The sequence below is a fragment of the Taeniopygia guttata genome, chromosome 16 (assembly GCF_048771995.1).
Source record: "Taeniopygia guttata chromosome 16, bTaeGut7.mat, whole genome shotgun sequence".
Classification (NCBI taxonomy): Eukaryota; Metazoa; Chordata; class Aves; order Passeriformes; family Estrildidae; genus Taeniopygia; species Taeniopygia guttata.
The window spans coordinates 4,272,136-4,286,102 of record NC_133041.1 but is presented as its reverse complement, the minus strand read 5'-3'; the positions used below and the strand labels follow the sequence as shown (position 1 = coordinate 4,286,102).

The window sequence follows — 13,967 nt, the reverse complement described above, 5'->3', positions numbered from 1 at the left end:
TCTCCAGGTCCTCCATGACCACATTGTCCCCATTGCCCCCATTGCCCCCATTGCCCCTATTGACCCCAATGTGCCCAACACCCCCAATGTCCCCAATGTCCCCAACGTCCCCAATGTCCCCAATGTCCCCATTGCCCCCAATGTCCCCAATGTCCCCGATGTCCCCAATGTCCCCGATGTCCCCGATGTCCCCCCAATGTCCCCAATGTCCCCAATGTCCCCAATGTCCCCAATGTCCCCAATGTCCCCAATGTCCCCAATGTCCCCAATGTCCCCATTGCCCCTATTGCCCCAAATGTCCCCAAAATGTCCCCAAAACTGAATGGGACCCCCCTGGGGACATCAGGCGCCACCTCCAAGTCTCCAAAATGGTGCCGGCGGCCATATTGGATGAGGCATGATGGGATTTGTAGTACTGGTGGCCATATTGGATGAGGCATTATGGGATTTATGGCACCGGCGGCCGTATTGGATGAAGCATGATGGGATTTTTGGCTGTGGCAGCCATCTTGGATGAGACATTATGGGGATTTATGGCGCCGGCGGCCATATTGGATGAGGCATGATGGGATTTATGGTGCTGGCGGCCATGTTGGATGAGGCATGATGGAATTTATGATGCCAGCGGCCATGTTGGATGAGGCATGATGGAATTTATGATGCCAGCGGCCATATTGGATGAAGCATTATGGGATTTATGGTGCCAGTGGCCATATTGGACAAAGCATTATGGGATTTATGGTACTGGCGGCCATCTTGGATGAAGCATTATGGGATTTATGCTGCCGGCAGCCATATTGGACAAAGCATTATGGGATTTATGGTGCCGGTGGCCATCTTGGATGCGGCATGATGGGATTTATGATGCCGGCGGCCATATTGGATGAGGAATGATGGGATTTATGGCTCCGGCGGCCATATTGGGCAAAGCATTATGGGATTTATGGTGCCGGCGGCCATATTGGATGAGGCATGATGGGATTTATGGCTCTAGCCGCCATCTTGGATGCGGCATGATGGGGATTTATGGTGCTGGCGGCCATATTGGATGAGGCATGATGGGATTATGGCTCTGGCGGCCATCTTGGATGAGGCATGATGTCCCCAATGTCCCCAACACCCCGAATGTCCCCGATGTCCCCGTACCGCAGTCGTACTGCACCAGCCGTGGGTCGGGGAAGTGGCTCTGCAGCCCCGGGCCGGGCAGTGCCCCCCGTGCCCGCAGCTCCTCCCGCAGCCGCTGCTCCAAGCGCTGCCGCTGCCGCTGCGCCCACGGGGGGGGGCGGCCGCTGTGGAGGGACACCCCCCGCGAGGCCACCGCCGGCACGGCCACCTGGAACCTGCGGGGACATGGGGACACGGTGGTGGCACCTTGGGGACATCGGTAATGGGGGTCCAGCATTGAATTTGGGGCATTTGTCATGTTAAATTTGGAGTTTTTTACCTGTAAGTCACTGAGATACCCTGAAATTGGGATTTGGGGACACTTTGGGGACACTGTGACACCCCAAAATTGGGATTTGGGGACATTAAAGTGGGGGGGTGGCACCATGGGGACGTCAGTTATGGGGGGCGTAGCACAAAATTTGGGGGCTTTGTCATGTTCAATTTGGAATTTTCCACCTTAAATTTACTTGGTTTGGCCTTTGGGGACACTGGGACACACCTGGGGACACTGGGACACCCCAAAATTGGGATTTGGGGACCCAAAAATGGGGGGTGGCAGCTTGGGGACATTGGTAATGGGGGTCTGGCAGCAATTTTGGGGGGTTTGTCACATTAAATTTGGAGTTTTGCACCCTAAAGTTGCTTGGATACCCCAAAATTGGGATTTGGGGACATTAAAATGGGTGAGGACACCCGTGGGGACATGGAACAGCCCAAAGCTCCTGGATCCCCCCCTGAAGTCACTTGGTTTGGCCCATGGGGACATTGGGACACCCCAAAATTGGAATTTGGGGACATTAAAATGGAGGTGGCACCTTGGGGACGTCGGTTATGGGGGTCCGGCAGCAATTTTGGGGGGTTTGTCACGTTAAATTTGGAGTTTTCTACCCTAAAGTTGCTTGAACACCCCAAAATTGGGATTTGGGGACACTGAAATGGGGGGTGGCACCTTGGGGACGTTGGTAATGGGGGCCTGGTATGGAATTTGGGGGGGTTTTTCATGTTAAATTTGGAATTTCGCACCCTAAAGTTACTTGGATACCCCAAAATTGGGATTTGGAGACACTGTAATGGGGTGGTGACACCCTGGGGACACTGGGACACCCCAAAATTGGGATTTGGGGACATTAAAATGGGGTGGTGGCACCTTGGGGACACCTTGGGGACATCTCTAACAGGGGCCTGGAAGCAATTTTGGGGGGTTTGTCACGGTAAATTTGGAATTTCGAACCCTAAAGTTACTTGGATACCCCAAAATTGGGATTTGGGGACATTAAAATGGGGTGGTGGCACCCCAAAAATCACAAAATCACAAAAAATCCCAAAAAATCACCATAAAACCCCAAAAATTCCAAAAAATCATCCAAAAATTTCCCAAAAATTCCCAAAATTTTTACCACTCTAAGAATTTCATCCTGACCCGAAACAATCACTAAAAAAATCACTAAAAAATTCGATGAAAAATCCCCAAAAAATCCCAAAAACATCCCCAAAAATCCCCAAAAAAATCCCAAAAAATCCCAACAAAATCAGGAAACATTCCCAAAAAATTCTCAAAATTTTTACCAATGTAAGAATTTCATCCTGACCCCAAACCTGCCAAAAAAATCACTAAAAAATTTGAAGAAAATCGCAAAAATCACTAAAAAAATCGCAAAAAAATCACTAAAAAATCCCCAAAAATTCCCATAAAAATTCCCAAAATTCCCAAAATTCTTACCAATCTTAGACTATCAGCCTGACACCAAGCTCGCCAAAGAATGACTAAAAATTTGAGAAAAGCCCTAAAAATCTGCTAAAAAATCATAAAAAATCTCAAAAAAATTCGAAAAAATTCCCAAAAAATTCCCAAAAAATTCCCAAAATTTTTACCAACCTTAAAATTTAATCCTGACCCAAAACCTGATGAAAAAAATCCCAATAAATCCCCAAAAAATCCTAAAAAATCACTAAAAAACCCCAAAAAATCACCCAGAAATTGGGAAAAATCCTAAAAATTCCTAAAAAATTCCAGAAAAATTCAAAAAAATTTTCAAAAATTCCCAAAATATTTGGCAGTCTAAGAATTTCATCCTGACCCCAAACCTGCCCAAAAAAATCACTAAAAAATTCGAAGAAAATCGCAAAAATCACTAAAAAAATCGCAAAAAATCCCCATAAAACGCTCAAAAATCACCCAAAAATTCCCAAAAAAATTCCCAAAATCCCAAAAAAATTTGGGTAACATCCTGACCTGTCAAGCAGGGGCTGCATCTGCTGGCGGCGCAGGGGGGGCCCAAAGTGCCCCAAAAACTCCCCTAAAATCCTCCCAAATTCCCCTAAAAAATCCCAAAAAATCCTCAAAAAATCAAGAAAAATCAGCAAAATTTCCCAAAAATTCCCAAAAATTTCCAGAAATTTTTACCAATCCAAGAATTTAATCCTGAACTGAAACCATCACTAAAAAATCAAGAAAAATCCCAAAAAATCCCCAAAAATCGCAAAAAATCCCACAAAATCACCATAAAACCCCAAAAATTCTAAAAAATCATTCAAAATTTCCCCAAAAATTCCCAAAATCTTTACCACTCTGAGAATTTCATCCTGACCCAAAACCCCATCAAAAAAATCCCAATAAATCCCAAAAAAATCCCAAAAAATCACTAAAAAATCCCAAAAAAATCCCCAAAAATTCCCAAAAAATTCCCAAAAATTCCCAAAAAATCCCCAAAATTTTTGCCATTCTAAGAATATCGTCCTGACCCTAAAAAATCATTAAAAAATCAAGAAAAATCCCCAAAAATCCTAAAAAAATCCCAAAAAAATGCCAAAAAATGCCAAAAAATCCCCATAAAACGCTCAAAAATCACCCAAAAATTCCCAAAAATTCCCAAAATCCCAAAAAAATTTGGGGAACATCCTGACCTGTCGAGCAGGGGCTGCATCTGCTGCCGGCGCAGGGGGGGCGGCAGCACGGCGCTCCAGGGCCCCAAATTCCCAAAGTGCCCCAAAAACTCCCCTAAAATTCCTAAAAACTGCCAGAAAATTCCTCAAATTTCCCAATCTGAGAGTTTTATCCTGAGTACAGAAGTGGCTCAAAAAGGCATTAAAATTTGGAAAAAAATCCCCAAAAATCACCCAAAAAATTGGGAAAAATCCTAAAAATTCCTGAAAAATTCCCCAATAAATTCCTCAAAAATTCCGGAATTTTTTACCAATCTAAGAATTTCATCCTAACCCGAAACAATCACTAAAAAAATCAAGAAAAATCCCAAAAAATCACTAAAAATCTTTAAAAAAAATCACAAAAAAATCCCCCAAAAATCAGGTAATATTGTAAAAAATCATCCAAAATTCCTTAAAAATCCCACAAAATTCCCAAAATTTTTACCAATCTAAGAATTTAATTCTGACCCGAAACCTTCCAGAAAAATTGCTATAAATCCCCAAAAAATCTCAAAAAAATCCCCCAAAAATCCCAAAAATTTACTAAAAAAATGCCTAAAAATTCCCAAAAATTCCCCAAAAAACCCCCAAAAATTCCCAAAATTCTTACACTCTAAAAATTTCATCCTGACCTGAAAAAATCACTAAAAAAATCAATAAAAATCCCAAAAAATCCTAAAAAAATCCCAAAAAATCCCCAAAAAATTCCCAAAATTTACTAAAAAAATTCCCAAAAAAATCCCAAAATTTGGGGAACGTTCTGACCTGTCGAGCAGGGGCTGCATCTGCTGGCGGCGCAGGGGGGGCGGCAGCACCGCGCGCTCCAGGGCGCCCCCCGGGGGTTGGAAGGTTCGGGGGGGCAGCGTCAGGAACCCCAAAACCTCCCGGCCGTAGACGGGGCTGAGGCCGCAGCGAAGCTCGTTCAGCCGCAGGAGCCGCTCCAGACGCTCCGCGCGGCCCCGGGAGCGACGGGATTCCAGGGATTCCTGGGGGGAAAAATAGGGAAAAATGTGGGAAAAGCGGGGGAAAAAATTTGGGGAAAATCGGGGTTAAAATGGGGAAAATACGGGGAAAAAACGGGGAAAAAATGCATTAAAACGGCCAAAATCTGCTCTAAAATACACAAAATTTATCCCAAATTCTGCCAGATTCCAGGGATTCCTGAGGGGAAAAATAGGGAAAAAATTGGGAAACATAAGGAAAAAAAATTCGGGGAGAATTGGATTTAAAATGGGGAAAATACGGGAAAAAACGCATTAAAATGGCGAAAATTGCCCTAAAACCAGGCAAAATCTGGACTAAAATACGCAAAAATTGTCCCAAATTATCCCACATTTCAGGGATTCCTGAGGGAAAAATAGAGGAAAAAATTGGGAAACACGAGGAAAAAAATCCGGGGAGAATTGGATTTAAAATGGGGGAAATACGGGGAAAAAACGGGGAAAAAATGCATTAAAATGGCCAAAATCTGCTCTAAAATACACAAAATTTATCCCAAATTCTGCCAGATTCCAGGGATTTCTGAGGGAAAAATCAGGAAAAAAAATTGGGAAAGGCAGAGAATAAATCCGGGGAAAATCGGATTTAAATGGGGAAAATTCACCCAAAAATCCCATTAAAAACACTATTGGGAGCCCCAAAATCGGCACTAAAATACACAAAATCTGCTCCAAAATAACCAAAAATTGTCCCAAATTATCCCAAATTATCCCAAATTCCAGGGATTCCTGAGGGGAAAAATAGGGAAAAATGTGGGAAAAGCGGGGGAAAAAATCCGGGGAAAATTGGATTTAAAATGGGGAAAATACGGGGAAAAAACGGGGAAAAAATGCATTAAAACGACCAAAATCTGCCCTAAAATACCCAAAAATTGTCCCAAAATACTCCAAATTATCCCCGATTCCAGGGGTTTTGGAGGAAAAAATGGGAAAAATGTGGGAAAGGCAGGGAAAAAATCCGGGGAAAATTGGATTTAAAATGGGAAAAATACAGGAAAAAGACTGAACTAAAATAGCCAAAATTGCCCTAAAACCAGCCAAAATCTGCACTAAAATACCGAAAATTTATCCCAAATTATCCCAAATTATCCCAAATTCCAGGGATTCCTGAGGGGAAAAAAAGTGGGAAAAATGTGGGAAACACATGGAAAAAAATCCAGGGAAAATTGGATTTAAAATGAGAAAATACAGGGGAAAATCTGCACTAAAATACACAAAATCTGCTCCAAAATACCCAAAAATTGTCCCAAATCCCCAAATCCCCCCCAAATCCCCCCAAAATTCCCAACTTTTCTCTAAAATCCCCAAATTTCCCCCCAAACCTCCCAAATTTTCCCCCAAATCCGCAAATTCCCACTGAAAATCCCCCAAATTTTCCAAAAAATCTCCCCAAATTTTTCCCCAAAATTCCCCAAAAATCCTCAAAATCCCCAAAAAACCTCCTCATAAAACCCCAAAATGTCCGAAATTCCCCCAAATTCCCCCCAAAATCCCCAAATTTCCCCTCCCCCACACCCGGGACCCCCCAAATTTTTCCCAAATCTCCCCAAAATTCCCCAAAATCCCCAAAATTCCCCCAAAATTTCACAAATTTCTCCCCCAAACCCCCCAAATTTCCCCCAGGACCCCTCAAAATCCCCAAAATCCCCCAAATTTCCCCTCCCCCACCCCCAGGACCCCCCAAAATTCCCAAATCTTTCCCCAAATCCAAAAATTTCCCCCCAAACCCCCCGAATTTCCCCCCAAAATCCCCCAAATTTCCCCTCCCCCACCCCCAGGACCCCCCAAAATCCCCAAATTTCCCCAAAATCCCCCAAATTTCCCCAAGCCCCCCAAATTTTCCCCAAATCTCCTCAAATTTCCCAAAATTTTCCCCATAATTCCCCAAAAGCCGTCAACATCCCCAAATATCCTCCCAAAATCCCCAAATTTCCCCCAAATCCCCCCAAAAATCCTCAAAATCCCGAAATTTTGCCCCAAAACCACAAAATTCCCCCAAAATTCCCTCTCCCCCAGCCCTGGGACCTCCCAAAATCCCCAAATTTTCCCCAAAATCCCCAAATTTTCCCCGAAATCCCCAAATTTTCACAAAATCTCCCCAAAATCCCCAAATTTTCCAAAAATCCCCCAAATTCCCCCCAAAATCCCTCAAATTCCCCCCAAATTTCCCCTCCCCCACACCCAGGACCCCCCAAACTTCTACAAAATTCCCCAAATCTCCCTAAAATCCCCAAATTTTCCCCAAATCTCCTCAAATTTCCCAAATTCCCCCCCCAAATTCCCCAGAAATCATCACAATCCCCAAATTTCCCCCCAAATTCCCCAAATTTTCCCAAAATCCCCAAATTTCCCCTCCCCTACCCCCGGGACCTCTCAAAAATTCCCAAATTTTCCCCCCAAATACCCCCAAAAATTCCCCAAAAACTTCCCCCAAAAATCCCCAAATTTACCCAAAACCCCCAAATTTTCGCAAAATTTCCCCAAATTTCCCAAAATTCCCCAAAAAATCCTCAAAAATCCTCAAAATCTTCCCCATAAAACCCCAAAATGCCCTGAAAATCCCCCAAATCTCCCCAAATTTCCCAAAATTCCCCAAAACCCCCTAATTTTTCCAAATTTCCCAAAAATTCCCCGAATTTCCCCAAAATCCCCCAAATTCCCCCCAAACCCCCTAAATTTTCTCAAAATCCCCCAAATTTCCCCTCTCCCACCCAAAGGACCCCCCAAAATTCCTAAATTTTCCCCCTAAATACCCCCAAAAATTCCTCAAAATCCCCCAAATTTCTCCAAAATCCCCAAAATTTCTCAAAATCCCTGAATTTCCCCCCAAAAATCGTCAACATTCACAAAACACCCCCGAATTTCCCCCCAAACCCCTGAAATTTCCCCAAAATCCCCAAATTTTTCCAAATTCTTCCCTAATTTCCCCCCAAAATTCCCCAAAAATCCTCAAAATCCCCCAAACACCCCCCAAAATCCTTTAAATTTCTCCTCCCCCACCCCTGCCACCCCCCTAATTTTTCCCAAACCCCCCAAAATCCCCAAAACCCCCCAAATTTTTCCCCAAAATCCCCCAAATTCCCTTACCAGGTAGAAGGGGGAGCGCGGGGGGGGCGGCGGCTGCCGGCGGGGGGGGAGGGGCCGCGGGGAAAGGGGCGGGGCCTGAGCCGGAGGGGGCGTGGCTTGAACCGATATGGGCGTGGTCTGGACCGGAGTGGGCGTGGCTTGTGCGACGGTGGGCGTGGCTTGAATCGATATGGGCGTGGCTTGAGCCACAATGGGCGTGGCTTGAGCAGCAGTGGGCGTGGCTTGTGCTGGAGTGGGCGTGGTTTGCGTCGCGGTGGGCGTGGCCAGAGCCGGGCTAAGCCCCGCCCCCGTCGCTTCCGGTTCCTCGCGAGAAAGGGGCGGGGCCAAAGGTGGAGGGGGCGGGGCCTGAGCGGGAGGGGGGAGGGGCGGCGTGGGGGGAGGGGCTGCGGAGAGAAAAGAGAGGGGGGAGGGGTCAGGGGGGGTTTTGGGAAAATTTGGGGGAATTTGGGGATTTTGGGGGGTCCCGGGGGTGGGGGAGGGAAAATTTGGGGGAAATTTGGGGATTTTTGGGGGGACTTTGGGGAAATTTGGGGAATTTCGGGAAATTTGGGGGATTTTGGGAAAAATTTGGGGGGTCCTGGGGGTGGGATTTTGGGAAAATTGGGGAAAATTTGGGGGGAATTTGAGGATTTTTTTGGGGGGAATTGATTTTTGGGGAATTTGGGGATTTTGGGGGGATTTTGGGGGGAATTTGGGGATTTTGGGGGAATTTGGGGATTTTGGGGGGAATTTGGGGGGAATTTGGGGATTGTGGGGGGATTTTGGGGGAAATTTTTGGGCCAATTTTGGGTAACTTTTAGGTCCAGTTTTGGTGATTTTTGGGGCCATTCTGGGGGAATTTTTGGGACTATTTTGGGGAAAATTTTTGGGGCCATGTTGAGGAATTTTTGGGGTCGTTTTGGATGAATTTTTTTGGGAATTTTTGGGCCATTTTAGGGGAATTTCTGAGGCCATGTTGAGGAATTTTTGGGGCCATTTTGGGAAAATGTTTGGGGCCCTTTTGGGTCCATTTTGGGCATTTTCAGGGCCAATTTGGGGCATTTTTGGGGCCATTTTGGGGACCAATTTGGGACATTTTTGGGGCCAATTTTGGGGCATTTTTGGGGCCAATTTGGGGCACTTTTGGGGCAAATTTTTTGGTGATTTTTGGGGCCATTTTGGAGCTTTTTTGGGGCCATTTTGGGCCATTTTTGGGGCCAATTTGGGTCATTTTTTTGGGCCATTTTGGGCCATTTATGGAGACCATTTTGGGGGTATTTTTGGGGCCAATTTGGGGCATTTTATTTGGCCATTTTTTGGTGATTTTTGGGGCCAATTTGGGTCATTTTTTTGGGCCATTTTGGGCCATTTATGGAGACCATTTTGGGGGTATTTTTGGGGCCAATTTGGGGCATTTTATTTGGCCATTTTTTGGTGATTTTTGGGGCCAATTTGGGTCATTTTTTTGGGCCATTTTGGGGCATTTATGGAGACCATTTTGGGGGCATTTTTGGGGCACTTTTCGGGCCATTTTTGCGGCCAATTCAGGGGAAATTTCGGGGCCATTTTGGTCATTTTTTGGGGCCATTTTGGGGCATTTTCTGCCCATGTTGGGGCATTTTTGGGTGATTTTTGGGGCCAATTTTGGGGCACTTTTGGGACCATTTTGGGGCCTTTTTGGGGCCAATTTTGGCGCATTTCTGGAGGCCATTTTGGGGCATTTTGGGGCCAATTTTGGGGCCATTTTGGGGCACTTTTTGGGACCATTTTGGGTCATTTTTTGTGGCCATTTTGGGTGATTTTTGGGGCCATTTTGGTGGAGTTTTCAGGGCCATTTTAGGAATTTCTGGGACCACTTTGGGGGAATTTTTTGGGCCAAATTTGGGGAACTTTTAGGTCCAGTTTTGGTGATTTTTGGGGCCATTTTGGGGCCATTGTGGGGGAATTTTTTGGGCCATTTTGGGGGAGTATTGGGGCCATTTTGGAGGAATTTTTGGGACTATTTCGGGGGAATTTTGGGGCCATTTTTGGGGCCAATTCAGGGGAATTTTAGGGGCCATTTTGGTCATTTTTTGGAGCCATGTTGCCGAATTTTTGGGGCCATTTTGGGAGAATGTTTGGGGCACTTTTGGGGCAAATTTTTTGGTGATTTTTGGAGGCCATTTTTGGGCCTTTCTGGAGGCCATTTTGGGGCATTTGTTTTTCCATTTTGGAGCATTTTTGGTGATTTTTGGGGCACTTTTGAGTCCATTTTGGGGCACTTTTGGGACCATTTTGGGGACCAATTTTGGGGCTTTTTTGGGCCATTTCTGGAGGCCATTTGGGCCATTTCCGGGGCCAATTTGGGGCATTTTTGGGGCCAATTTTGGGGCATTTTTCTGGCCATTTTTGGGCATTTTTTTGTGATTTTTCAGGCCAATTTGGGGCCATTTTGGGGACCAATTTTGGAACATTTGTGGGGCCATTTTGGGGCATTTTTGGAGGCCATTTTGGGGCATTTTTGGGGCCAATTTGGGGGCATTATTTGGGAATTTCTTGGGCAAATTTGGAACATTTTTGGGGCCAATTTTGGAACCTTTTTGGGGCCATTTTGGGGCATTTTTGGGGGCCAATTTGGGGCATTTTTCTAGCCATTTTGGGGCATTTTTGGGGCCTTTTTATTGCATTGTTGGGGCTATTTTGGGGGCCATTTTGGGGCCAATTTGGGCCATTTTTGGAGGCCATTTTGGGGCATTTTTTTGTGATTTTTGGGGCCATTTTGGGGCATTTTTGGGGCCATTTTGGGGACCAATTTTGGAACCTTTTTGGGGCCATTTTGGGGCATTTTTGGGGACCAATTTTGGAGTTTTTTTGGGGCCATTTTGAGACACTTTTGGGGCCATTTTGGGGCATTTTTGGGGCCAATTTAGAGCTTTTTTTGGGCCATTTTGGGGCATTTTTGGGGGCAAATTTGAGGCATTTTTCTGGCCATTTGGGGGCATTTTTTGGTGATTTTTGGGGACCAATTTTGGAATCTTTTTGGGGCCAATTTTGGGGCATTTTTGGAGGCCATTTTGGGACATTTCTGGGGCCAATTTTGGGGCCATTTTTGGAGTCCATTTTGGGGCCAATTTGAGGCTTTTTTTTTTGGCCATTTTGGGGCATTTTTGGGGGCCAATTTGGGGAGTTTTTGGGGGCCATTTTGGGGCATTTTTGGAGGCCATTTTGCGGCCAATTTGAGGCTTTTTTTTTTGGCCATTTTGGGACATTTATGGTGATTTTTGGGGCCATTTTGGGGCACTTTTGGGGACATTTTGGCCCATTTTTGGGGCCAATTTTGGGGCAAATTTTGGGACCATTTTGGCCCATTTTTGGGGTAATTTCGGGTTTTTCGTCACTCACCTGTCTCGGTCGCGTTGGCCCCGCCCGGGGTCGGTCCCGGGGTGGGGGCGGGGCCGGGCGGGGGTGGGGGAGGGGCGGCGGGCAGCACCCGCAGCAGGGGGGGGCGGGGCTGGGGGGAGGGGCCGGGGGGTGGGGGAGGGGCGGGGGGGGGCCCCTGGCGCACCACGATCTTCACCACCCCTCCCCCGCTGTTCACCAGCGGCGCCGGAACTGCGGGAAAAGGGGGGAAAAACGGGGTCAGGGACCCCAAAAATATCATAAAATCACCCCAAAATTACCCAGAAATCACTCCAAAATAACCCTAAAATCGCCCGGGAAAAAGGGGGTCAGGGACCCCGAAAATATCCCGAAATCACCCCAAAATTACCCAAAAATCACCCCAAAAACACCAGGGAAAAAGGGGGTCAGGGACCCCGAAAATATCCTGAAATCACCCCAAAAACACCCCAAATACACCCCAAAATTATCCTAAAGTCACCTGGAAAAAAGGGGGTCAGGGACCCCGAAATTATCCTGAAATTACCCCAAAATTACCCAAAAAACAGCCCAAAATTATTCTAAAATCAATCCCAACATTATCCCAAAATTACCTTAAAATCACCCCAAAATGATCCTAAAATCACCCCAAAATCACCCCAAAAACACACCAAATACACCCCAAAATTATCCTAAAATCAATCCCAAAGTTATCCCAAAAACACTCCAAAATTACCCTAAAATCACCCCAAAATAACCCCATAATCACCTGGGAAAAAGGGGGTCAGGGACCCCGAAAACATCCTGAAATCACCCCAAAAACACCCTAAAAACACCCCAAAATGATCCTAAAGTCAATCCCAAAGTTACCCCAAAAACATCCCAAAATTACCCGAAAATCACCCCAAAAACACCCCAAAACCACCCCACAATTATCCTAAAATCACCCCAAAACCAGCCCAAAATTATCCTAAAATCACCCCAAAACCAGCCCAAAATTATCCTAAAAATCAATCCCAAAGTTATCCTAAAATCACCCCAAAATTCCCCTAAAATCACCCCAAAATCACCCCAAAATTACCCTAAAATCACCTGGGGAAAAGGGGGTCAGGGACCTCAAAATTATCCTGAAATCACCCCAAAATTACCCCAGAAACTGCCCAAAAAATTATCCTAAAATCAATCCCAAAGTTATCCCAAAATCACCCCAAAATTACCCTAAAAATCACCCCAAAATTATCCTAAAATCACCCCAAATATACCCCAAAGTTATCCTAAAAATCAATCCCAAAGTTATCCTAAAATCACCCCAAAATTACCCAAAAAACACCCCAAATACACCCCAAAATTATCCTAAAATCACCCGGGAAAAACAGGGTCAGGGAGCCCAAAATTGGCTACAGTCACCCAAAAAAACTGCCCAAAAAAACTGCCCAAAATCACCCCAAAAACACCGGGGAAAAAGGGGGTCAGGGAGCCCAAAATTACCCTGAAATTATCCCAAAAACAGCCCAAAATAATCCTAAAATCACCCCAAAATGATCCTAAAATCACCTGGGAAAAAGGGGGTCAGGGACCCCGAAATTATCGTGAAATCACCCCAAAATAATCCTAAAATCAATCCCAAATTCTCCCAAAATTACCCTAAAATCACCCCAAAAATCACCCTATAAATGCACCAAGAACACCCCAAAATTACCCTGAAGTCAATCCCAAAGTTATCCCAAAAACACCCAAAAATTATCCCAAAATCACCCCAAAATCAGCCCTCAAAGCCCCCAGGTGTGCCCAGGTGTGCCCAGGTGTGTTTAACCCATCCAGGTGTTCCCAGGTGAGCTCCCAGGTGTGTCCAGGTACCCCCAGGTGTGTTTAACCCCCCTCAGGTGTGCCCAGGTGAGCTCCCCGGTGTGTCTAACCCCCCCAAGTACCCCCAGATGTGCCCCAGGTGCCCCCAGGTACCCCCAGGTGCCCCCCCGGGTGTGTCTAACCCCCCCCCCAGGTACCCCCAGGTGTGCCCAGGTTTGTTCTCAGGTGTGTCTAACCCCCCGCAGGTGTGCCCAGGTGTGTCCAGGTGCCCCCAGGTGCCCCCCAGCTGTGCCCAGGTGAGTTCTCAGGTGCGTTTAACCCCCCCAGGTGTGCCCAGATACTCCCAGGTGCCCCCCAGGTGCTTTTAACCCCCCCAGGTGTGCCCAGGTACCCCCCAAGTGAGTTCTCAGGTGTGTTTAACCCCCCCCAGCTGTGCCCAGGTGAGCTCCCAGGTGTGCCCAGGTGCCCCCAGCTGTGCCCAGGTGAGTTCTCAGGTGCCCCCAGGTGTGTTTCACCCCCCCCCAGGTGTGTTTAACTCCCCCCAGGTGTGCCCAGGTGAGTTCCCAGGTGTGTTTTAACTGTGCCCAGGTGTGCCCAGGTGTGCCCAGGTGTGCCCAGGTGCCCCCCAGGTACCGCCAGGTGTGCCCA

The 13,967-nt window shown here is 46.3% G+C and overlaps 1 protein-coding gene across 1 annotated transcript in view; it reads right to left on the bottom strand.

Moving 5' to 3' along the window:
• Positions 1-13,967, bottom strand: part of SRCAP (Snf2 related CREBBP activator protein) — a 110,293-nt gene that overhangs the window by 26,151 nt on the left and 70,175 nt on the right. Inside the window, exons 27-31 of the mRNA XM_072936391.1 lie at positions 11,701-11,747; positions 11,538-11,646; positions 8,178-8,470; positions 4,858-5,078; positions 1,147-1,340 (exon numbers count right to left, since the gene is read on the bottom strand). Coding sequence (XP_072792492.1) covers positions 1,147-1,340; positions 4,858-5,078; positions 8,178-8,470; positions 11,538-11,646; positions 11,701-11,747 — 864 coding nt within the window. The remainder of the gene's footprint in view (positions 1-1,146; positions 1,341-4,857; positions 5,079-8,177; positions 8,471-11,537; positions 11,647-11,700; positions 11,748-13,967) is intronic.